We start from the raw sequence: 25,717 nt of genomic DNA on the forward strand, positions 1-25,717 counted from the left end.
CACAGTCACTTACCGGCCTGGGGTTGCAGGCGAATGAGGTACCTTTTGTCCTTGGGGAGCCTGTCTTTTGTCGGGTATGGGCACATACCAGCAAGAACTTGAACTCTGTCGGGTTGCTGGTGACGGGGTGATGGGGGCCCCCGGAGTTGCCTGAGAGACCCGGACAGAAGCAGGTCTGGGCATGAGATGGAGTGACGCAGGTGGAGCAAGGGCGAGGGAGGAAGAGAGTAGACGGTAAGGTCAGAACCAGCTGGTGACCTGGGAGAAAAGGAGGCAGCAGGATGCGGTAGCAGATGTATGTGCAGCGCGGAAGGTAAAGTGTAACGAGACGCGGTCTGAGAGGCAGGCCCTCCGGAGGCCGTGTGCGGAGGTTGAAACAGGTGAGGTGAAGACTCCGGAGGAGGGGTGGGGGCGCTGCTCCCCGAGAGGGCGAGAGACAGACCGTCCACACGAATGTCTGTCATTCTTGGGGCAGGAGATCTGGATTCTGGGAACATTGGGGGAAATGTTAGAGCCCCCCGGAGTCCGCGAGTTTGGTCTGAGAACAGTGTTCACGTATCCGTCACGTCACTGGGGGTGGCCACCCCCAGATGAGTGCGCTGCCGTGAGTTACGGGCCCAGGGAAGTCAGTTGGCAGACGAGGGCAAAGCTGAGGAGTGGGCCAGGCAGCGGCTCGGGGCTGACCCCTCTGCAGGACCGGGTAGGTCCACAGGGAGGGGGACCCCGGTGGGAAGGGAGGGGAGGAGGCGTGAGGCCCCGCAGGCCCGCAGGGGTGTCAGCTCCAGGGGCCCCTCGTCCTGGCAAAGCCCTGCCGGGTGGCCTCTCGGGTGCCCCAAGTTGCCGGAACACCTTCTAACCGGCCACAACAGTGCGTGTTTCTGAGAGAGTAACACACCCGCCAGGGAAGGGAGGCTGTTCTCAGGACGTGTGGCTTCTACCAGGTGATTTCGTATCTTGTTTACCTGCACATTCTCTGCCTTTAAAAGTTAAGATTTTGTGGCCAGCCGCGTGCTGAAAATGTGTGAGTTTGAAGCCCTTGACCTCATAACTTTACCCGGGGCCTGGCCAGTGGGATCGCCGCCCTGGCGGCATAAATCCTGCAGTGCCCTCCCGCCAGCGGCAAGGCCTTTAAGTTTCCTAAGGATGCTAGTTTCTTAGCAGATTGTCCTAGGTTGTTCTAGTCCATAGAATAATCTTTATTGAACTCAAGTCATACTTACTATGTACTTTACTTGGAGTCTATTTACTTTTGCTCCATTTGTGAAGATGTATTCCATGTAATAAACTTACACTGTGAACGTCAAATAAAGGCACTCAATCAGCTAGTATTCTTCTCTGGGCAAAGACATACATACTCATCCTAGTGAATTTTCCAGGTGCCCAAGTGTCCCTGGTTTACTGCTTTTTGTCTCTGAGGGACCATTTTTTAATAGATTAAAAAAATTTTATTTACTTATTTATTTATTTATGGCCGTGTTGGGTCTCCGTTGCTGTGCGTGGGCTTTCTCTAGTTGCAGTGAGCGGGGGCTACTCTTCGTTGCGGTGCACGGGCTTCTCATTGTGGTGGCTTCTCTTGTCATGGAGCACGGGCTCTAGGCACGTGGGCTTCAGTAGTTGTGGCACACGGGCTCAGTAGTTGTGGCTCGCGGGCTCTAGAGTGCAGGCTCAGTAGTTGTGGCTTGAAGGCTCTAGAGCACGGGCTCAGTAGTTGTGGTGCACGGGCTTAGTTGCTCCGTGGCATGTGGGATCTTCCCAGACCAGAGATAGAACCCATGTCCCCTGCATTGGCAGGTGGATTCTTAACCACTGTGCCACCAGGGAAGTCCACGAGTGACCATTTTTAATTTTGTTTGGTGACCACCATGAAAGGTCGCTGCTGACACCCCTGAAATGATGGGCAGAATTAACCACTGACCTCTGGTCCTGATCTCCCACAGTGAGTTGTGGGCTGTCAGGGCTGCCTTGGACCTCAGGGAGATAATTCTGTCATACTTTACGCTGTTGGGTATGTACTGGTGTCCCAACGACTTTCTCAGGAATCAGCGTCACCCTGGGCACACAAACTCACACAGAAAGAGGTTTTCCAACAACACAGGCCTTGGGATTCAGTCATCGACTCATTCAGCGATATTTATTAAGCGCCAACTCTCTGAAAAGCCAGGAGGACAAGAGTGAATAAGACTGGTGAGATCTATGTGTTCATGGACGTACATTCTTGTAGAATGAAAAAAACCGTCAGATAATTAAATAGGAAATTAGAGAAAAGCAGAGACGGGCGGTGCGGTGGTGTGCGGTGCACTAAGCCCTGGCTTCCCTTCGGGGCGCTGCGGGGGTTAGTAACTGGTGCAGCTGCAGCAAAGGGGTGGCTGATGGACACTGTCTTCCAGGCTTTCATCCCTCCACTTAGCGCCACGTCTCCCATTTTCTCGCAGCGTAACTGATGGAAATGGGAAATCCTGCCCGAGGGTCAAAGGCCTTTTGGAGGCAGCAGAGGACTGGATGCGCATGTGCGTCAGGAGCACGGGTCTCTGTCTGGTGTCTGATGTCACATCAGGGAGAGGAGAGCCCTCCCAGAGGGCTGAGCGGCCCTTCAACAAAGAACCACGACTCCCCCCCCAGGGTGGGTGGGTGTGAACACGCGGTGGCTCCTGGGTCCGCCAAGGGGACTCGGGTGGCAGCTGGAGGCTCTGGGGCTTCTGAGCACGGGGCCGGGAGGCTGGGGGAGCCGCGTGCCCAGGGATGGCCGAGGGTGGACGGGAGGGTGCCGGTGCGAGGGCTGGGCGGGCAGCGCCGGGGGTCCGGAGAGGCCTCTGCCGAGAGGAGCCCCGGGCACGCCTCCGCCCACGCCCCGTCCCGGAGCCGCCGCGGGCGTCACCCCCGCTGCACCCCGGGACCTGCGGGCGGAGGGCGCTCGGCTGTTCGGCAGCCGCGTGGCTTTCCTGCAGAGCCAGGACGTGTCCCGACCGCACCTGCAGGGCTCCCGTCCCGGGGCCGCGGCACTGGCTGCGCTGCACCTGCCGTGGGCGCGCCTGCCGCGGGGCCGCATACCTGGCGCTGGGCTGCAGGCCCCGGCCTGCTCTGCATCCTGCTGTGCCCGCGGTGGCGAGACTCTGCACGGCCAGGATTTCCTAGCCGGCACGGAAGCGAGGGGGGGGGGGGGCTCCCCCTCTGCCTCCCCCCGTGCATGGCCCATCGTGACCTCACCTTCGTCCTTCTGCTGCTGTCAGCTCCTCTGCTTATCGCGGCTTCTCAAGAGCGAACTGCTCAGACCCTAGAGGGTGGCCCTGGAGGAGGGGACACCAATCGCCAGGGAAGCAGGGCTTTGCTGAGGCTCTTTGGGGGCAGCTAGTCGTGCTTTCCTATCAGAACCCACACACAAGCTTTATGCAAAGTCAAGTGCTGTTTGCTCCTGGACCTTGAACGTTTTGGTAGTTTTTCTGGGCTCTGAGAGACATCTCCAGGCATGGGCTTGTTCGGGGCGACCGGGGGAGGGGTGCTGAGATGGAAGGAACAGCACACACCCGGGGGCAGCGTGCATGGCCGGAGGGGAGCGGGGACGCCGCTGAGGCTCCGAGGCCACTCCGAGCGCCTGCCCCGTGGACCAGGATTTGGCTGCAGGGTTTTCTGTCGTCCTGCTTCTGTGATGTGCCACAGTGACAGAGCAGCGGGAAGGCTTTCTGCTGAGGACAGAGCACCTGCCACTAGCTCTTCTGACCACAGCGGTGACTGCCTTGCACACAGTATTCGCCAGTGGTGGGAGTTTAACATCTCGTTTCCTGGTTGCAATTTTCCATGTGGGCATTTGTATGTCCTTCGTGCTCGTTGGATTTGTGGGGGCTGCAGGGCGCTAGAGCCCGCGGAGGCTGGGCGGGAGCTGGGGCGGAGCCGTGGAGGAAGCGTCCTATTTCACCCCTTTCTCCAAACGTCCTCTTGCTGGTAACCCCTCACACAGGGACCCTGTGTGTGTGTGTGTGTGTTTGTGTGTGTGTGTGCTGTGTGTGTGCATGCGTGTGCGTGTGTGCGTGTGTGGCTGGGCCATGTGGTGGGGACCGTGCAGGCCGATGAGGCTGGAGGGGGTGAAAGTTGACACCATGATGTGTGTCTTGGGGGAGGAGCATTTTCTTGCGGGATTAAATCTCGGCTGGAGGACACAGCAAACGCAGGGCCCTGTGGCTCGGCTCCCAGGGGAGGTCGGGACAGTGTGGGGACGTCAAGACACACGAGGGGTTTCTGGGGCGTGTGCAGAGGCCCCAGCATCTCCGTGCTCTTCTGTGGCTGCACCTGCGGGTGAGTGGCCGCCGGGCCACCTCGTCCATGTGGTGCTCTATTGGGGTGAAGCTTCCCAGTGTCGGGTTTACTGGCAGCCCCTCGAGGGCACAGCAGCTCCACCCTCCCCCGTCATAAGCCCCCATCCCCCCACCTTCCAGTCCATCAGGACCATTCTCTTCGCTGTGTCTTTATTTTTGGCTGCGTTGGGTCTTTGTTGCTGTGCACGGGCTTTCTCTAGTTGCGGCGAGCGGGGGCTACTCTTTGTTGCGGTCCACGGGCTTCTCATTGCGGTGGCTTCTCTTGTTGCGGAGCACAGGCTCTAGGCTCACAGGTTTCAGTAGTTGTGGCACACGGGCTCAGTAGTTGTGGCACGTGGGCTCAGTAGTTGTGGCTCACGGGCTCAGTAGTTGTGGCTCATGGGCTCTAGAGCACAGGCTCAGTAGTTGTGGCACACGGGCTTAGTTGCTCTGTGGCATGTGGGATCTTCCTGGACCAGGGCTCAAATCCGTGTCCCCTGCATTGGCAGGCGGATTCTTAACCACCGTGCAGGGAAGTCCCCTCGCTGTGTCTTGACATAATTTCTGGCTGCAATCGATGCCGTTTTGCTTTTCAGAAAACGCCTTTGCGTGTGTGTACACTTAGGTTAACGTCTGGATGACTGTCCCCCGCCCACATTTTCTTGTTGCTGTTCTTTTAGGGCCCCTGCGATCAAATCAAACCTCAGTTTTCACTTCTCCAGGCCAAATACGTGATTCCTTTTGCCGCCTGTGGTGTGTTGTGAAATCCCCCCGGGGCCCCACTGGTCTCCAGGCGTGAAGCCGAGCGAGCTGCCCACACCTCGTGCGTCACTGTGGGACCAGCCCGGCGCGGCCGCGCGTCTGCATCCTAAGCAGCTTCCTGAGCTGTGGCCGCACCGGGGGCCATGCAGATGCTCTGCGGCCTCATTCCCCTTGCAGGCAGAGGGGCCGCCTCCCTCAGACCGGCGTTCGCTGGACCCTGGATGAGCCCCCGGGCCCCACACATGGCTCCCCGCACGGCCAGGCGCTCTGTCGTGCTTACCTGGGCCACTGCCCGTCACTCCTGCTGGCGCCGAGGGAGGGGCACGTCCACCCGAGAGATCTGTGCCACCTGCCCTGGGTTATAAGACGTGTGCCCGGGCTGGGGGGCCTGGGACCCCACTGAGCCAGGTGGCCCCGTCCTGCTCCCCGGAGCCTGTGCTCAGCTGCCCCTTCATGTCCCCCAGGACACGCATGTCCTCAACTGCCTGGCGGCCCCTTCCCCCGTTGTTCTCATCACTCAGTCCTTCCCTCCTGCCTCCCCCTCCCCCCATTCATCCTGCCCGCTGTGGGCTCTGGGGGATGGCTGTGCCCCCCCACCCCGGACCTGTTCACACTTTTCAGGGCTGAGGATTCTTCCAAGCAGAGGAATTCAAGGGACCAGCTCAGGACGACCCTGCTTGTGAGCCTCACTGCACGGGGTTGCCTTGTCCGTCCTCTCTGAGATCGGCAGCTCTGGGTCCTCGCGGGGCGGGACCTCCACCCGGGGGTAGAGCCGCTTCCGCGGGATGGCCTTGAGGGCGGAGGCTGAGCCCCAGCCCCCTCGCCCTCACCCTCTCCTGGGGGGACACAGAGAAAGGCGGGAGGGGATGCCTCTCCTCACACCTGGAGGTGCCCCCAGGACGCCAGGCGAGGGCACAGCAGGCGGGGCCGAGGGCGAGCGTGCCAGCGTCTGAGGGAGGAGGCCTGCTGGGGGGCGCAGGTGCACGTGCGTGAACAGGCATGCCTGCACACACAAACACGCATACACACAGACACATGCACACACGCATACGCAAGGCCACAGCTCACACTGGGACCAGAGACAAGCGCTCAGACCCACTCAGCAGTGACAGGGTCGGAGGTCAACGGCAGGTGCAGGAGGTTGTCCCTGGACGTCACCTGTCACCTGTGTGCTCCTGGGACGTGGCAGTGCTGAGGAGGGAGCTTGGGGAAGGAGAGTGTATCACCGTGTCGCCGAGTCACGTGCGGGGAAGGCATTTTCCATCCTGTCCGAGGATCCCACTGCCCCCGACACCGGCTCCTCCAGGCACCCCCCCGAGACGCCCACCCCTGCGGGGGCCCCTGCGAGTGGGTCTGCCTGCTGAGGGTGACCGAGGAGCCCCGGCCTCACTGCCCCTCCCGAGAGCCCGGCGGGTCCAAGTCCCGCGTGGCTGAGTCCAGGGCCGACCTGGATGGAGCGTCTGTCCTGTGCCCGGTGCTCTCCAGGTACACCCCATCTGCCCCCTCCCTGGGTATCCACGCCCTGCGGGCGGGCATCCCTGTGGCCCAAATGCGTGCGTGGGGTGAAGTGAGGCCCGGAGGGACCTGGGGCCCTGGGACCGGGTGCGCAGAGGGGCTCCTGCCCGGTGCCCGACCAGAAGCGCATCTGCTGACCCTGGGGACGCAGGGGAGCCCCGGAGCTGGCAGGGCGGGGGCTCAGTGCCCCTCCAGCTCACCTGCACACCCCCCCCCTCCCAGGCCCAGGCGCAGGGCTGCACCGCCTGCAGCTCTGTGTACTCCGGGAGAAAAGCCTCAGATCACAACCTCTGGATCCCGGGTCCCAGAATCGTCCCGATTTTGCTTTTCTGTGACTACTCACCCCATCTGTACCTGAGGGACGTGACCGCCTGGCATTCCTCCCCTGCAGCAGCAGGTCCCGACAGGGCTCGCCTGTAGCAGCCGCCCGGGTGGACCGCGGGCACCAAGATCACAGGGGGCGGGTGGGGCTGCCGGGAGACAGTCACCCGGCGGGGATGCAGCCCACCACCCCCGCCCTCTGGGGGTGCCGCTCTGCCCAGCTGCCCAGGTGCAGCCCGCCGCCGGGAGCTCAAGGGAGGCGTAGCGTCAGAGGAGAGACCCAAGAGGAGCGTGAGGCCTCCCCGGCCAGCGGGCCGCAGGGCGCGGGGCCTGTGAGGGGCCGGCTCTGCCCCCCCTCCTGCAGGCCCCCTCTGCCCAGCAGGCCTGCCCCTCTCCTGGACCTCTCCCGACACGGCAGACACAGGGCTCTGGGGCCCCGAGCTGGGCCACTCGGGTGGTTTGAAGGCCCGGCGGCTCCTGCCGCCTCGTCGTCACTCGCTGCCGTTGGGCGCCTTCTTTGCGCCCACACTTCCCTTCCCAGCCACTCCGTCCTGCCGGGGCCCTGGACCCAGCCCTGGAGCAGTTCCGCAGCCTCAGAGCCCCGTGGGATTTTTGACGGTGTAAGGTGCCCTGGCCATGCCCGCACCCTGCCCTTAGAGTCTAGCAGCCTCACCCCGGGGGGCTGGGAGCCCCCCTTCCAAGCGCTGGGGGTCTGAAGACGTCCCGCGCCTCCATTTCTGCCTCCTGTCCCCAGCTGTACTCGGTAGTTGCTTGTTTGCAAAACGGCCTCTGATTACAGGTCGGGATCAGGGCTGAGCGGCCCTTCAACAAAGAACCACGACTCCCCCCCCAGGGTGGGTGGGTGTGAACACGCGGTGGCTCCTGGGTCCGCCAAGGGGACTCGGGTGGCAGCTGGAGGCTCTGGGGCTTCTGAGCACGGGGCCGGGAGGCTGGGGGAGCCGCGTGCCCAGGGATGGCCGAGGGTGGATGGGAGGGTGCCGGTGCGAGGGCTGGGCGGGCAGCGCCGGGGGTCCGGAGAGGCCTCTGCCGAGAGGAGCCCCGGGCACCCCTCCGCCCACGCCCCGTCCCGGAGCCGCCGCGGGCGTCACCCCCGCTGCACCCCGGGACCTGCGGGCGGAGGGCGCTCGGCTGTTCGGCAGCCGCGTGGCTTTCCTGCAGAGCCGGGACGTGTCCCGACCGCACCTGCAGGGCTCCCGTCCCGGGGCCGCGGCACTGGCTGCGCTGCACCTGCCGTGGGCGCGCCTGCCGCGGGGCCGCATACCTGGCGCTGGGCTGCAGGCCCCGGCCTGCTCTGCATCCTGCTGTGCCCGCGGTGGCGAGACTCTGCACGGCCAGGATTTCCTAGCCGGCACGGAGGGGGGGGGGGGGACGTGCCGCCCCTTAACTCTCCATCTTACCTGTTTTCTTTAAAACAAATTCACGCGGTGAAAACGGTGCTCCCAGTCAGGGAATGCCCTCCCCCAGCCCCTTCCTCCTGGCCCTCCTATCCCTCCATCGCCCCCTCCCCTCCTCCTTCTTTCTGAGACAACAGAGGCTCCGATTTCCTGGACTCTGTGCTCCCTGCAGGTGGGACAGTGGGACTCTTCTCACCGGGCTTGTGGTCTGCAGACACCGGACCTGGGGCACCGTGCCCAAATCCAGCAGGATGGTTTTCAGAGTCCTCGGCAAGAAGGAGGTGCATCCGCTTCCCAGCTGATGACTGACCCTAGTTTCTAGGGCTGCTGTGTTCTTTCCTGAATTTTACGAGTCAGAATCAGCATCAAGTCATATTTAGAAACGCAAGGAGGCAAGAAGCCTGTTCTGCACTTAATCAAACTTACCCTGTCCCAGTTAGGAACGTGGCAAGCAGCCCCAGGTGTGAACTTGGCCGGCTCGAGCTCACATAACTTGGACGCAGCTCGTGTTTACTCAGTGGGCTTTTGGGCTCTTGTGCTTTCATGCAGACCTACAGCCTGTTAGTTCCTCTGTGATATCAGCACCTTAGAGCCGGCACCACAAGCACACTGAGCGCTGAGTGCGGTTTGTCAGGAAGAGACGTTAGCCGGACAGTGCTTGCTGTTTGGGGCTGGTGGCGTCTTGGGGTGAGAGGAAAATTCAAGGGGCTCGAATGTTCCTCTTGAAGGGAATGAAGTGCTGTATGTTTCTGTGAGTCTGTGATGAGGGTGGTGTGTGTGTGTGTGTTAATGGGGGGCAGTTTCGTTAAAACAGACTCCAAGCGTGTCATGTTCGTGAAAATCCTAGTGACGCTTCCTCTGGAGTTTTATCCTGGCTCCATGAGATTCATTTCTCTAAATACGTTAGATTATTGAAGGCATTTCTAGAGACATCCTTCATCTGCCTTTGGCTCCGTCACTTAAGCGATGCCCCACATTTGTCCACAGGGAGGACCCAGAGCTGGGTTCTTCAAGTCAAGGCTGCCTGTATTTTTTTTTTTTATAAACTTATTTATTTATTTGTTTTTATTTTTGGCTGTGTTGGGTCTTTGTTGCTGTGCGCGGGCTTTCTCTCCTTGTGGCGAGCAGGGGCTACTCTTCGTTGTGGTGCACGGGCTTCTCATTGCAGTGGCTTCTCTTGTTGCAGAACACGGGCTCTAGGCGCGCGGGCTTCAGTAGTTGTGGCTGACGGGCTCAGTACGTGTGGCTCGCGGGCTCAGTACTTGTGGCGCACAGGCTTAGTTGCTCCGCGGCATGTGGGATCTTCCCGGACCAGGGCTAGAACCCGTCTCCCCTGCGTTGGCAGGCGGATTCTTAACCACTGCGCCACCAGGGAAGCCCTGCCTGTGCTCTTATTTATTCATCACCTACGAGCCCCTGGTGAGAACACTGGCCCTCATGTCCACCACATACCTTTATTAACCTCGTATTCATATCACACTTTACAGTTTACAGAACGGCACTGTAGGCTGATCCTTACTCATTCTCAAAGACCCTGTGAGGTGAAATGGAGGCAGAGAGAGTAGGCGCTGCTCCCGCTTTACCTGAGATGCACTTGTGGGGTAATCTGTAGCCTGAGATGCACCTGTGGGGTAATCTGTAGCCTGTGGGTCGGGAGACCGTGGGCCCAGCTTTGCAGGACAGCCCCAATCACACGGGCCTGATAGGACCACAGCTTCCCCTCTCAGTCTCGATACATGGTGCACACTCTGGCCCCACCGTCCACAAACCACTCTGCGCTTCTGTCAGACGTTCAAGTCCACGTGGCCCGTGTCGGGCCGTCAGAGCATGACCGCAGGCGGGGCCTGGCGCAAACCCGCCCTTCCCCACAGCTGGGGTCCTTGGGCTGCTTCCCGGCCCTTGGCGAGAGCCACGTCACCACGTCTGCGTTTGCTGCTGGGTCCCGTGGCCTCGGCTCCTGACATCTGCTTCTCCGGATGGAAACCTCTCTACGCTGCCCTGGCCTCCGTGAGGGGCCCAGCCCCCCCATCCCACAGGACTTCTGCCATCCCCCCCAGCAGCCCACAGTGGCCTCACCTCTCCTCCCACCCCGCCTTGTGCGTGGCTGCCCTCGTGACTGGGCGGGGCCCAGCCTAGTGTCCTGACTGCTCTTTGTTCCGGAAACGGGTGCCTTTACATGTAAATTGGAAATTCAACGAAAGAAAGAACATTCCCAGGTGTTTCTGACGTGAAGAGCCCTGGAAAGGCCCAGCGGCCCCCTCTGCGCGCATAAACCACGTGGCGGCCCGGCCGCCAGGAAGGGAAGCAGGAAGCCCCTGCAGGGAGCTGTCCTCGGTCACCCTGAGCAGCAAGGAGAGTGGACGTCCCCTTCCGCGACCGTGAGGGAAGGTTTACCCTTAGATCCAGGCAAGGGCTGAGTGTGGCCTGGCTCTATATCACTTCGGTGCGCGGAGGAAGTTTCTTGATTTCCCTAAACCCTGACTCCCTCCATTGGAGGGACAGTGGATCTCGGATGAGACGGGAGGTCATGCCCTTGGTTGCCCCCAGGACTGAGTGGGAAGCGTGGGGTGATCGCGTAGCATGTAGCGTGACACCTCAAGCGAAAGTGCTCGTTGGGGTTTTGTGTGACGTGTCACTGAGATCACAGGGGCTGTTACTCCTCTTCTGACCCCGTTGTATTCTAAAGGTTATTAAGGGCCAGATGGTTTCCATTAGCCTCTGGACGGGCCTGAGCTCCAGGCTGACCGCTCCCACTAGGAGGCGGTGGCTCGGCCCCTGCTGCCACTGGAGACAGGACGTGCCCATCTTTCTGCCTGCTCCGTCCCTGCTTGCCGCCCTGGGCTCTGAGCCACTGTGCCGTCGTCCACACCGAGACTTGGGGGTGGGGACAGGAAACGGGTGCACAAGGTCCAGGGCAGGATGACCTGGACGCCACCCAATTTTGTCAAATGCCCTCTGGGTGGACAGCCTCTCCCGCAGGGGTGCCGAGTCCGGCCAGGCAGCAGGAAGTGGAGACAGACAGGGGATGCGGGTCTCGGGGGAGGAGCGTTTTCCTGGCGGATTCAGTGGGCGGCACAGGGCACAGGAAGCCACGCTTGGGATGCAGGGACCTTGAGCGCTGCATGCCTTGGGGATGCGATGTGGAGTCCCCAGCCCGTCCCCAGCCCGTCCCCAGCCCGGCCGCCCCTCCTCTTGCTGGGAAGTAGGCACCTCCTGGCTGGCTCTCAGGTGTGTTTGGGGACGGCTCCTCCTTCAGGGGTGACCGAGACTGGCGACGCTCCGGGAGGTCCTGTGCTCCACCTGGATGGAGCGCGGCCCCTGAGGTGGGGGACACATGCGACTTCAGCCCTTCTGGGCATTGCCAGGCGATTGCACAGTCAGTGCGTCGTAATGAGCGCTAGTCTGGGGACAAGCCTATTCCGTTGTGTATCTTTTACGGCAGCTGCATGTGAACCTTGACAACTGGGAGGGTTGGGGGCGGTGAGAAAACACATCAGGAAAGATACACTTGGAGGAACCTTCTCTAGACGCGGCTGTCTTCACAGTTTCCGAGCGTATGCGGTGGGAATTCCCTTGAACAATCTCCTTTCATTCAGTGACATAACTCGTGCTGGGCCGGGGGGAGGGGCTGTCGCAGGGATGCCTGGTGCTGTGGGGGCGGCAGGGGCGGCGCAGGGCGCGGAGCCCTCGTCGACACTGTGGACCGGGCGAGGCCAGGGGCTGACTTAGTCTTAGGCTGGGTTACCCCCCTTCCCGGCTTAGCCCGAGGTGGGACTCGCAGGCAATTGCAGGCTTGACTTCTCACAAGTGCAATCTTGTTCCCAAAGATATTTGCAGGTTAAGAATGCAGGACTACCAGTTTTCAGTGATAGCTTTCAAATCCTGTAGTTGAAAAACAAAAGGATTGTTTCCCAAACAGAATCTCTCTGTGCTGCGTGGAGGCCACGCAGCCCCCCAGAGGGGCCTCCCACGGGCGCGGGGGGCTGGTGGGAGGGGAGGGAAGCCCCACTCAGAGGAGCCAGTGAGAGGAAGTCTGCGTTCAGCTCTCCAGGTTATGACCGCTTCCCGCAGCCCGACCCTGCCGCCCGAGGCAGGCGCCGTGCCGAGCGGGCAGGATGGGCTGAGCCAGGGCGGAGGTCGGCAGCGGGGCCCAGCGCAGAGCTCGAGGACACAGGGGTCCTCAGAGGGACGTGGGTACTCGGATGAGCTGCCCCGGAGTCGAGTGACTCCTTGGTGCTAAACTCCTCTGAGTTACCACAGTGGTGGCATGAAGAGAGGCCGGGACTCTCGAGCAAGGTGCAGGGGGAGGCGACTGGGGCACATCTTGAAGAGGGGTTCAGGAGGCAGGGCATGCTCTGAGCTGCCCGGGGAGGCTGTGGCTTCTCCCTCAGGTGCTGGCATCCTCTTCAGTTCCACCACAGTTACGGAGAATTGTTTTAAAGGTTTTTTTAGTTTTAAATAAAGTCAAGTAATAAAACAGGGTTATCCACGTGGAAGTCAATTTGTACCCAACCTACAACACGATGTTTAGGGACAGACGCAAAGCATTAGTTCTTTGCATCATGAGTTCAAATCACGGTCAGTTAGGGCCCACGCGTTGGCAAAGAAGTTAAAAGACAGTGCGGCACAGGGACGGGATCTGTCCTCACGCGTTGGCCCAGCCGGCCTTCCCGGAGGGTGTGAGGTCACATGTGCTGGAAATCTCAAAATGATGCAGGCCTGAAAGCCAGCATTCCTACTTCTACAAAGTTACCCCAAGTAAGTAAGCGACGATGCACGTGAAGAGATTTATCTACAAGGACAGTTCATTTCGGGAAGTATCTGTAACAGCAAAAATGTGGCCATATCCAAGCGCGAAGGGCAGGGAAAGAGCCTCACAAGCCCTTCTTTCTCAAGCTGCTACCTGACGCCCAGGGGCACCTGCTGGAGAGTGGGGGGCAGGGGGAAGGCAGGGCTGTCTCCAGGGCTTCCTGGCCAGTGGGTGCAGTGGGATGTGACCCCAGACGAGGGGCTGCACAAGGGGAGTCCCAGGTGTGGGGGGAATGCACTGAGGGGCAGGGCGGGGGATGGGGACCAAGAATGGGGTCCAGGTGGAGACACAGCGGAGCCAGACAGAGAGCGAGCTCCTCATCCGCTGGCAAGGGCGGCCTCCGGCTGACTCCAGAGGGAAGCTGAGAGCCGCACCCGGGCCTCACCCCTCAGGTCCAGGGAAGAGCACTCTTGCCTCTGCCCACCCACAGGTGGGTTTGCCTCCTGGTGCCTCGTGGTACTGTGCATCCCTGGTGTTTACCCAGGGCCGCTCTGGGCAGCGGGCTGTGCCCTCAGACGCCTCAAACAGTAACACAGATCGTATGCACACAGGCTCCGTGTCTCTGAGTCTCCCTCAGGGCCCAGCAGAAAGACGTTTCAACGCTAAATGCCAGAACCGTTGTGCTCTGGGTGCCACCTTGATCATTTCCTGCTCCAGAGGAAACTCAGTAGTTTCAGTGATTTTGTTTTAACATCTTTATTGGAGTATAATTGCTTTACAATGGTGTGTTCGCTTCTGCTTTATAACAGAGTGAATCAGCTGTACGTATACATATGTCTCCGTGGGACAGGGAGGGTGGGAGGAAGACACAGAGTTTCAGTGATTTTTAAACGCGTGCCCAGCATCTTTCTGACGTGAGGAAAATAACTCATGATGATATAGTCTCTCTATTCATTTCATTCATACAAACATTTTATGACAGTTATGTGTCAACAGACAGTCTAGGTGATACCTTGTCTCCGCAGTGTTCACTCGTCTGGCCAAACCCAACCACAGCTAATAAGGAACCCCTTGTCTTCGTCTATCTTAGTGGCGTCTTACGCCAAAGTTGAATGATACACGTTAGTCAGCCCTGACCCCTCTCACCAAACACGCAATTCACAACCACGTTCCGAGCTAAGCAGGAAAAATACACAACACGGATGAGGCTCCTTTTCTACTCACTTGAGACAACAAGACATTTAGGAATTCACACCTCGTTGAACTCGTTTGGATCTTTGAATACTTGGGCTTCAAATTCTTTCTGGTTCTGCAAAATGAAAGTGTTCAAATTAGTACAGACTTTCAAAAAAATAAACAAAAAATGTTCCTTAGGCCTCCTAACATCCAAAGAGACGGGCAGTGACCGAGGAGGAGTGGGGTCGGGGACCTGGGAGGGGCTGCGTGTTCACCCGCAGGCGTGGACTCTGCTCCAGCCCAGCGCTGGTTCTGGGCCCACAGGGTGGGCGAGACCACATGGCCTGGCTCCCAGGAGCCCCTGCCATGAGCTTAGGCTCTCAGCCAGGAGCCGGGAGCTCAGCTCACTGCAGTGGGGGCTGCAGGAGTGTGAGCGCATCAGGGGTCCAGGGGGCTCAGCACGAAAGGGAGATGCCTCCTGGCTCGGGAGGCTCTGGATGGAGAGCAGGGGGTGGGGGAGGGACGAGGTCGAGCGAGACAAGAACCCAAGGGCCTACCGCCTGGGCTTTCTCAGCAAGGTGGGGGTGACCTTGGCAAGAGCAGTTGCAAGAGGGGACGGGAAGAAGCGATGGTCGTGTAGGTCATAAACATGGACAATTCTTCCAAGACGCTTGGCTGTGACAAACCAAGCCTTGGGCAGGAAATAGAAGCAGGTGTGGAACTAGGGGAAGTTCTCTCCTTTGCTTCCCTCCCTCCCTCCCTTCCTTCCCTTTTGTTTGTCACATGTGACAGGTTTAGGTCTGTTTAAATTCTGATGGGAAGGTTTTAGTAGTGAGGAAGGAGGTTGAAGATGTAGGGTAAAGATGAAGGTAAATGATGGAGTTTCTGAGGAGATGGAAGGACATAGATCCAGGACTCTCCCTCAGGCACTTCTGAGATCTCTCCACCCATCCATCCACCCACCTTCCATCCAACTATCCACCTGTCCATCCACCCATCCACCCACCCATCCACCCACCCGTCCACCCATCCACCCATCCATCCATCCACCCACCCTTCCATCCAGCTATCCATCTGTCCATCCACCCATCCACCCATCCATCCATCCATCCACGCATCCATCCATCCACCCATCCACCCACCCGTCCATCCATCCACCCCTCCACCCACCCGTCCATCCATCCACCCGTCTATCCATCCACCCATCCACCCATCCACCCATCCACCCATCCACCCATCCACCCGTCCACCCATCCACGCACCCGTCCACCCATCCACCCATCCATCCATCCACCCACCCTTCCATCCAGCTATCCATCTGTCCATCCACCCATCCACCCATCCATCCATCCATCCACGCATCCATCCATCCACCCATCCACCCACCCGTCCATCCATCCACCCGTCTATCCATCCACCCATCCACCCATCCACCCATCCACCCATCCACCCATCCACCCGTCCACCCATCCACGCACCCGTCCATCCATCCACCCGTCCACCCATCCACACACCCGTCCATCCATCCACCCATCCACCCGTCCACCCACCCACCCGTCCATCCATCCACCCGTCCACCCACCCACCCATCCACCCGTCCACCCACCTACCCACCCGTCCATCCATCCACCCATCCATCCATCCATCCACCCACCCCTCCATCCATCCACCCATCCATCCATCCACCCATCCACCCGTCCATCCATCCACCCACCCGTCCATCCACCCACCCGTCCATCCACCCACCCGTCCATCCATCCACCCATCCACCCGTCCATCCACCCACCTGTCCATCCATCCATCCACTCAACATTTACTAGGGACCCACCATGTGCTACACACTACATGTGAGGAAATATGGTGAAAACCTCCCAAGTTCCTGCTTTAGGGACCTTACATCTACATGTCAAGACAGACAATAAGTGAGTAAATATATTCTGTGTGACGATAAGAACTGTGAAGAGAAAGAAGCAGGGTCGGGGATGGAGGGGAGGAGAAGTTAAGATGATCAACAGCATCTGAGCAGAGACTGAACGAGGCGAGGTCTGGAGGGAACATTCTGGACAGAGGTCACGGCGAGCACAAGGGCACCAGGGAGGCAGGGCAGGTGGCCGGGGGGGCTCCAGGGGAAGAGAGGACAGGACACAGCAGGAGACGTGGCTGGAAAGAGAGAAAGGGGCCTCGTGCAGACTTCAGGGCCCGCAGGGGAGGGGCTCGAGCACCAGAGGGGCCTGAGAGCCTTTGTGTTTTTACATATCCTGGATATTGGGGAGGGCAGTCAGTAGGGGGACAGCAGTGGAAGCATGACCTGGGCTGGGTGACTGATGACAGCGACTTGATGGGGGCTGGTGGCCAACAGACGTGGGAGAAGAGATTATATTCAAGGGTTTATTTTGAAAGAGTAGCGAAAAGTGTTACGAGAGAGAGGTTAAGGATGACTCCTAGGGTTTTGACTGAACACCTGAGTGCGGGGGGTATCATTTATTGAGTTAGGGAAGACTGGGGGAGGGGCAAGTTTGGGAGAAAATCAAGAGTTTATTGAGATCATTTACTCCGTATGTTGAGAAGGCAGCTGGAGATACAGACTAGAGACTGGGGTGGGTGGGTATAGGGTAATATTTATATATCACATCCCTCCATCTGCCTAAAATCTTCCAACAAATCCTCGTGATCTTCAAGACAAAATCCAGCTCCGAGCTCCATGGACTTGGCCCTCTGTGTCTTCCCGCTTCATCATCAGTCTCATGAACCTAATACAGGTTCCTTTGTATCCCCCGCTTCCCTCGCTCATGCATGTCATTCTCTCTGCTTGGGCCCTTCTCCCCGGCTGACCGCTGTGTCCGCAAAGACCCGGGGACACTTCCTTGTCCTTCCAGCCATACCCCCATCTCCCTGCAGCCTGTTTCCGTGCTCCTTATTTATTTTTTTGGTTACACAGGCCTCTCACTGTTGTGGCCTCTCCCGTTGCGGAGCACAGGCTCCGGACGCACAGGCTCAGTGGCCATGGCTCACAGCCCAGCCACTCCGCGGCATGTGGGATCCTCCCGGACCGGGGCACGAACCCGTGTCCCCTGCACCGGCAGGCGGACTCTCAACCACTGCGCCACCAGGGAAGCCCCCTACGTGACATTTTGGTCACTGTTCTGTGAATGTAGTGCCGTTACCTTTGGGTCAGGAAGACACGGTCCAAATGCTTCCAGCAGAAGAGTCTCCTCCCTCACAGCCTGTTCATAGTCTGCGAAGGACAGCTTCCCGTCGTGGTCGTGGTCCTGGGGGCAACCGGCCACACCGCAGTTAACATGGAAAACATCACAAACACACACTGTCTTCTCATGGCCCAGTGTTCACAAAGAAGACGTCAGAAAAGTATGAGGCTAAGTACTGAAATTGAAAGGAACTGTCATATTATGATAAAAGAGCACAGTCCGAGTGCTGTCTTTCACCAGGCAGGAAACTGAGAGTTACTCTAATTTGAGTTCTTATTTCTACCCCACATCTGTGGATTTCACGAGAAAACTCTAAATTACCCATCGTACCATTTTCTTCAGGGTTATTTCCACCAGGTCTTTGATTCCTTCGTCGGGGTCCTCCTCGGACGGCTGCTTCAGGAGGCTATCCTTCAGCATGTGGAACATCTCCTCCTTCGAGATGAAGCCGTCGCCGTTCAAGTCAAACACGTCAAAGCAATCTTCAAGAAAGAACCGGTACGAATGTGCTGCGGCCAGGAAGGCGGCCTTGGTTCTGATGGTGTTCAAGGCCCAGGGCTCCAGTGGTGTTTACATCAAGCCTCGGGCCTCAGGGCAATCAATTCCCCTAACAAATGCCTGATGTCCGCTTACTGAACATACTCAACAATCCTTAGAAAGTTTCCTACACTTAGCCTCAAAGAGCAGGCCAAGGAGCAACGACTTAACATTCTCACCGTGAAAACCTTGGAAAACGGATTGAACTGCGCCTCTTAAACAGAGTTCATTGGGATGAATTAGGAATTAACTAAGAATCAGAAACTTGAATCGATGTTGTATGATGACAATTTGAGTAACAAAATATGTAAAGCACTTACCACCTTCATACGTAAACGCATGCGTACGTGGTCCGCACGTGCACCACCTGCCTGTGCGGTCTGGCTTGGCATGGATTCCGCCTCAGAACTTCTTGATTTGCCTTTTTATTAATTTTTTTCAACCCTTATTATTGACCTGAATTTGCTCTGTAAAAGAGGCTGATGGGAATTCACACCAAGCAAACAACACACAAACCCACCCCACTGGCTGGGCTGGAAGACATTGATGATTTTCACTCTTTCGAGGTACTTATCGTAAAGTGCAAACCAATAGGATAACACGAAGTCTTACATTTCATTTTCTCTTCCAGAGTTCCTCGAAGAAACACGGATAATCCATACACCCACTCTGATACAGTTATGCAACCATCATTGTCTTTGTCAAACCCTCGGAATACTAAAAAAAAAGAGAGAAGTAAAAAATGTGACACTTGTGCTGCGTTTCTATTCTCGGTGACGGACCCGCACAGGGCTACGCACTTCTGAAATTTAGGCGAAACCTCACGCCCATATGGTCCCATGTTCTCATTTGATAAAGGAGGAAACTAAGATGTCGTAACATCGGAAAACTCTTTTACTTAAGCGTTCACGTTTCCCTTCATACTTTGTGGGAACAAGTAAATTCTGAATAGCTAAATACATGAATCAACAGTGAACGTATACACATATAGGTACATTAAATTTGTTGATATATTAACATAAAACATATAATTTTATATTTTGTTACCCAAGAAAAGTACTGCTATTACATGATAGATAAGATTATATCTTAACTTTTATTGGAATACTCTTGATGATGTAAGGAAGTTTAAATGTCCTTTTAAAACGATTATTTATTGTTCTATTTACTAAGTAGGAATATAAATAGCTCGGGTTTTCTGATGTAAAGAAAGGAAACCTAGTTATTCAAGTTGACTTTGTCCTCTTCCTAAATCCACAGAAAGAGTGGTTGCTACCTTCTTCCCTACCGTGCTTCCCTATGAATGTAAAAATTAAACTTTTATGTTCAAATGGATTTGGAAACACAGAACGTGAAGCTTCCCGCCCAGAGTTTGTCCAAACTCCAAACTGTTTTTCCCAGTTATGGCTGGATTTGGCCCGTCTAGACACTGACGTCCGCTCACCTCTGTCCATGATCATGTCGTCCGTCATCCCAAATGTCACGTGCAGGATGTTCCGAAAGGCGTTCCGATCCAGCCCGACGTCCAAACCCTGCCGCTCTGTCACATCACCCACCAAGTCATAGAAAAGATTGATAAGGCATTTCACTTCAAATTTATTAACTGTGAAAGAATGAAATTGAGATGTAACAAAAACGCCTTTTAATCTTTAATGTCCAACTTAAACTTTGCACAAATGAGTTTTGTAGACAAACAACACTGGAATCATGAATGGGCAGCTGTCAACAGGAGACGGTCCTCTTTTGAGATTCATGACCCTCGAGTTACCAGAGGATGGTCACTACCCAGAAGTTCCCACTGAAGTGAGGGCAGCAGCCGTCCCTCCAAACAGATGTAAGTGCAGTCACAGTTAGAAAAAGGACGATAATGTTAGCCAGGTCGCCTGAATGCGGATTGTGGGGTCTGATTCTGAGTAACCATGGCGATGTTAAAAATGGTAGCTTTCCCCCAGCATTTTGATTATCGGCATTCGTGAGATTTGCAGTTTAACTCTTCCCTGGAAATAGATACCAGCCTCCCCCAAACCAGGCAACGACTTTCCTCTCACATTAGCCTTCGTGAAGCCGTGCGCCAGAGTTTGGAAAGCAGAGTCACCTGTTTTCCAATAAGGAAGGAGTTAAGCATATCCAGCACCCAGGAAGGTTCTCGCTGTGAGGGCTGGAAATGAACAGGCAGCCGTGCAGCAGCACTTCGGAGGAAGGACTTTTGTGTCTAAAGGGTGTGCACACACATGCCTGCTTGCACACACACGACTGCAGAGAGGGTGGTGCTGCTCACACTGAGCTAATTGTGTCCCATCGCTGTCCGAGGTGTGTAGGTGGAAGGATCAGTGTCTGGCATTAGAACATGAAGGTGAGTTTCAATACGAGGTAAAGGCGGAAGATGGGGAAGATCTTATTTCAAAACAAGACAAAATTAAGGTTGAGTATTTTTAAAAGCAAGGACGGAAGCTGTGTGCATGTAAAGGAAAACAGCCCAAAGAAATGGATAAATCCCACCTCATCTTACAGGCCAGGAGAGGCTTGAGGGCGAGTTCCAGTTTGGGGTGCCACAATTTAAGACGCACATTGAAAACGTTGGAAAACAAATGATTTAGTAAATAAATTGATAAATAGTAGAAATAGTGTAATGGTTATAATTTTAAAAAGAGCCTTTACTTGCCACAGAAAACGGTATGAATGGTATGTCACTTCAAAAAAAAATTACACATAGAAATACTACAGAATCCAGTGATTCCACTTCTGGGTATTTGCCCCAAAGGATTGAAAGCAGGGACTCTGATACTTGTACACCATTATTCATAGCAGCAGTCGTCACAACAGCCAGAAGGTGGGAGCAATCCAGGTGTCCATGGGTGGGTGAGTGGATGAATAAGATGTGGTCCATCCATACAATGGACCATGAGTCAGCATTAAAAAGGGAGGAAATCGTGACTCCTGCTACAACTTGCCTGACTCCTGACTACATCATGCTGAGTGAAACAAGCCAGATGAAAAAGGACAAATATTATTTGATTTCACTTATATGATGTACCCAGAGTGGTGAGATTCATAGAGACAAAAAGTAGACGGTGGGTGCCAGGGGCTGCGGGAGGGGGAAGTGGGGAGCAACAGTTTAATGGGGACAGAGTTTCAGCTGGAAAGATGAGAAAGTTCTGGAGATGGATGGTGGTGACAGCTGCGCAATGTGAATGGACTTAGTGCCCCTGAGCGGTGCACTTAAAATAATTAAAATGGTAAATTTTATGTCATGTCTATTTAACCACAATAAAAAACTCTAAAAATAAAAAGTGATGTTAATGGCTGGGGAAGAAAACCTTGCATGAAGAATGATGCAGTCTGATCACATATATGAAATGCTAGCTGAGGGGATGTTGATTAGCCATTTCCCATCTCAGCTGAAATAAAAATGAAAGAGTATTAGCTCAATTTATTCCCCAAAAGATCCAAGATGGGTAATTTTTCCACAGGAAAAATTCTCTTGCTGAAATGTTTCTTATATCATGCCGCAACTAAAAGATCCACGTGCCGCAACTAAGACCCAGCGCGGCCAAATAAATAAATAAATAAATATTGGGAAAAAAGAATACTAAATGAAATTAAGGAAATTCGAGAATGGATTTTCATCTTTTTGTAAGGTGTAAGTCTGCTGTGCAGATCAGATCTGCAGAATGGTGGATTAACTAGACAAACATTTAAGATACTTTCTTCTTTGATTCTACAAAATCTATCCATTTCATCTTGGTGGGATTATCACCTGGCAACTAAAAGGAAATCTGACTTTAGAAGAAAGGTCCTCTGTTTAAAGAAACTCAAAATTATTATAATGCCCATGATTAGTCACTATTTCTATAGAATTTAACTGGTAATCATCAAGGTTCTTAAGGTTCACTTTAAAATTTTTATGTAGGACAAAAATCAAAAGAGTTGACTGGTTTTCTTGCTGTGTTTTCGCTTATCTTTTCCTTTTATAAATTTATTTTATTTTTGGCTGCGTTGGGTCTTCGTTGCTGCGCACAGGCTTTCTCTAGTTGCGGCGAGCAGGGGCTACTCTTCGTTGCAGTGCACGGGCTTCTCATTTCAGTGGATTCTCTTGTTGCGGAGCACAGGCTCTAGGTGCGCGGGCTTCAGTAGTCACGGCGCGAGGGCTCAGTAGTTGTGGCTCGCAGGCTCTAGAGCGCAGGCTCAGTAGTTGTGGCGCACGGGCTTAGTTGCTCCGCATGTGGGATCTTCCCGGACCAGGGCTTGAACCAGTGTCTCCTGCATTGGCAGGCAGATTCTTAACCACTGAGCCACCAGGGAAGCCCTCACATCTTTTAATATGTTCACAGAATATCTGCAATACATTGCAAACTCACTTGAACAGGAACTAAATCAAATTCAGTGTTCGTTGTGTATAGCAGTTATTGCACTGTTTATTTAAAATGTTTACTAGATGTTTAAGATCTGGCCTTTTCCCACAAATGAAAGTATTTTAAGAAAAACAACAGAACAAAACTCTCATCAGATTGTAATAACCATGATAATATCTTAAATTATAGGATGACTTTTTTTAGACGTAACTTTTATTTCCAGCACCATCCTGACAGGATTTCCTACCACTCATCATATAAGATACTGAGTATGATTAGAAGGCACTAGATCCCATAATCTCTAGGACTACATGAGAACATGTTTGTTCTTTCTTTGCACAGTGGGAGTAGTCTTGGGATTATGGCTGTGGGATTATTGCAATAAGCACTCAACTTCTAAGATTTCTCGTCACATATCTCCCTCATCTAAGCCATATCCACAGCTTCCTTGCCCAAGCACAGTCCTGTTTTTCAGTCTGAATATAATTCTAAGGTTACCTGTGAAATTCTAGGACCACTTTTCAGACTATGTGTGAGATGGGAGCAGATGTCTTCAATAGGTGTCCATCTTGCCACCTGCCAAGTCTAATCCTTCACTTTGCTGGAAAGTTGGGTCTAGAGTTGGGAACAGATCCTTTACTGTGTGTTTAGCTTTGCTGAGCTTCTTCGATTCCAGGCACATTTCCTTGCTCTGAGATACAAGTTTCTGGGCCACTTCACCGTGTCTGTCCTAAGGATGTTCAACCCCTGATAACCACTTTCCCTTATAGGTCTCTTGGTAATTCCCAAAACTTGGACCTTGCCAGTTGATTTGCTCTAAGAAGAGCTGTTGGTTGGGCTACTTTTCTTGAGTTCGGTGGTTTTTAGTGCTTGTTTTCCACCTGTGTCTGAAGCTAAATCCACATGTGTCTCCAGGGTACATAAATCCCGTTTCCATAGCGTAAGGGTAAGTTAAGAGAAGGTTTGAGAAGCAAGTATGTGCGTGCGTGCGGGTACAGCACTAGATACCTGGATACTGGAAATGCGCCTTAAGATCATGGGCGCCAGGAGTGCCCGCCCCAAGGAGCTGATGTTGGTGTTCCCTTCCAGACTCCTCTTTAGGGTCGGGCGTGGAGAGGGCTCCGACTGCGCTCGGGCTCTGCAGGCGGAACAGTAGCACCGGGCAGGACAGGACCTGGCCCAGGAGCCTCTGCACACCCGGCACCTGATTCTTACTTACAGTGCTTGCAATTTTTAGTTAAGGAGTCCGTTAGCTTCTGCAGCTTCTTGCGGTTCATGCCGGCCGCTCAGGGAACCGGGTCGCGGCCCGTGTCCAGTGGGGCGGCTGCCGGGACCCTCGCGAGGCCTGGGCCTGGGGCTGCCGGCGAGTCTCCCCTGTGCGCGTGCGCGGTCCTAACACACGACGTGGCCATGGCAACGGCTTGGCGGCCGCCGATTGGCTGCCGGGCTGGGGTGGGCGTGATCCTAACCGGGCGACGAGCCATGGCAACGCCTGGGCGGCAGCTGATTGGCTCCCGGGCCGGCCGGCACTGTCTCCCTGGGAGGGCCGGCCAGGCGCGCTGCGACCGCGTTCCGACTGTGACGTCGGCGGGTGACCCTCCAGGTGTGGCTGGCTCGAGTTCACAACCCCTTTCATGAGATGCACCGTGAGTCCTCAGGGCTGAATTCTGTGGGGATGTCTTGGGTGGTGAGCGCGACACCAGGGAGGCTTCAGATCCTCAGCGAGGTCTGGGAACTCGGGGGTTGCAGGAATGAGCACGTGTGGTCCAGACGACGGCTTTTCGAGCGCGGGAGGGTGAGGGGCTCGCTCTCAGGTTGCCAGTCCTTTTGCCAGGAGGGAGTCTGCCACAGGATATCTTCAAGTTTTTGGTGATGCTGCAGAGAGCAAGAGGCGCTTGGAGTAGTTCCCCGCCCCCTCATTCATTCTTGAGGTGGGGCTGGAGGCTGTCCGTGGAGTCTGGGGAGAGCCCCTGGCAACTTTTCAGCTTGTTAAAGAGGCAACCTCCCAAATAAAGACGAGCTGACAGCTGACACTAGCTCTGGGGTACAGCCTGACCTTGCTTTTCTGGAAAATATCTCAGTAAAATGGATCTTCTACTTATTTGAAAGACAGGTTCTTTGACTGCAAAGGCTAGTCCTTACGTCTTTATTATGAGAGGACTTTCTGCTCTTAACACAGATGAAACACCCTCTTTGAATTAAGACAGCGATAACATGGGTCAGCTCAGCCAGGAGCAAAAAACCTACAATATTCTCCCACATGTCACTTGTTTTGCTTCAGAAGGCAAAATGCTTTTGAATACAAATTATTCTATAGTGTGTGTACTGTCATTGTTAAACTGAAAGCAGAAAAATTCTGCCAACGGTATGTAACAACCCCACATGAGGTCTCTGATTCTCTTTCCTTGTTTCATTTGTTTGTTGAATGGAGGACTGGGGTGCTGCTTGAATCCAGGGTCGAGGATGCTTGGGGAAGGCAGGCAGGCACTGTATGATCCTGAAGCAGATTCCCTGAGAACTGTTAATTAATATGAAGTGATAGTGAATGTGAGATGGCCACCGTTAACGGTTAAGCGGTATTCCTGTTCGTGCCCTTGTCCGGCAGGTGCGGCGTTTCTAACAGGACTGTAGGGGACAGATGGAGATGGATGTATTCTGACACACGCACTGCGAGACCTTAGTGATCTGTCAGATGCCAGAGCCGTGGCAAATATTTAGTCCTTAGAGATCGTTGGGGTGCTCGTTAGAAAGGCAAGCAGCCCAAAGCGTGGCTGTCTGGGGCTAATAAGGGGAGCCGCTCCCGTCCCTACCAGGTGTGCTGAACAGACTCCCTGCCGGCGTGTCTGGGGAGCAACCTCCTCTCTGGGCGAGTTCAGGCGTCTGGGCAGACCTCATGCACTGGAAGCTTCTCGAGCACCTTTGGGGAGCAAATCCATTCTTCCTTCCTAAGCTTCAGGCCTGGGCCCCGCCATCTGTGTTCCCTTAAAGTGGAAAAGCCAATGGAAGGGCAGTGCCACAGAAGGCTGATTAGGAGTCAGATCTGTTCTAGCAGCAGAGACCCTGCACCTGCCGAGAAACCTTGGTGACGCGTCCTACTCCCAGCTCCCTCTCCCCCCGGTCTTCCTTCTATGTTATTCTTTTAGCCAAAACTTTACAAATTCACCATAGCGTCTCTCTCATGTCTCTGAGAGCATTGTGGAACTGGCCTCACCATACGGTCTTGCAAACCTTTCTCAGGGAAAGCAGGCATTTACTAGGGGCGTCTTTTGTCCACATACTGGCAAACCTCAGAGCGTTCTCTACATTCTTGTGACATCCTGAACGTAATATTTTTAGACCCCAGAACGAGCTGTGGGCCTGATAGAGCCTGCTGAGTGCATCTCAGAGCCGGTGGTAA

General features: G+C 55.1%; 1 protein-coding gene and 1 long non-coding RNA gene across 3 annotated transcripts in view; one reads left to right on the forward strand and one right to left on the reverse strand.

The window, feature by feature from the left end:
* Window positions 1-13,809: 13,809 nt before the first annotated feature.
* On the reverse strand, window positions 13,810-23,690 carry CLXN (calaxin). Its single transcript, XM_060035133.1, has 6 exons — window positions 23,540-23,690; window positions 19,413-19,571; window positions 18,581-18,685; window positions 17,762-17,913; window positions 17,390-17,494; window positions 13,810-14,358 (listed from the first exon to the last, which is right to left on the reverse strand). The coding sequence occupies exons 1-6, from the start codon at window positions 23,595-23,597 to the stop codon at window positions 14,299-14,301; spliced, it is 639 nt and encodes a 212-aa protein (XP_059891116.1). The 5' UTR covers window positions 23,598-23,690; the 3' UTR covers window positions 13,810-14,298.
* Window positions 23,691-23,867: 177 nt separating this feature from the next.
* The window catches only part of LOC132440429 (uncharacterized), a 100,431-nt gene continuing 98,581 nt past the window's right edge, over window positions 23,868-25,717 (forward strand). For both annotated transcript variants that reach the window (XR_009522570.1, XR_009522571.1), the window contains exon 1: window positions 23,868-23,966. This is a non-coding gene — a long non-coding RNA (uncharacterized lncRNA). The remainder of the gene's footprint in view (window positions 23,967-25,717) is intronic.

Source organism: Delphinus delphis, chromosome 17 (assembly GCF_949987515.2).
Source record: "Delphinus delphis chromosome 17, mDelDel1.2, whole genome shotgun sequence".
NCBI lineage: Eukaryota > Metazoa > Chordata > Mammalia > Artiodactyla > Delphinidae > Delphinus > Delphinus delphis.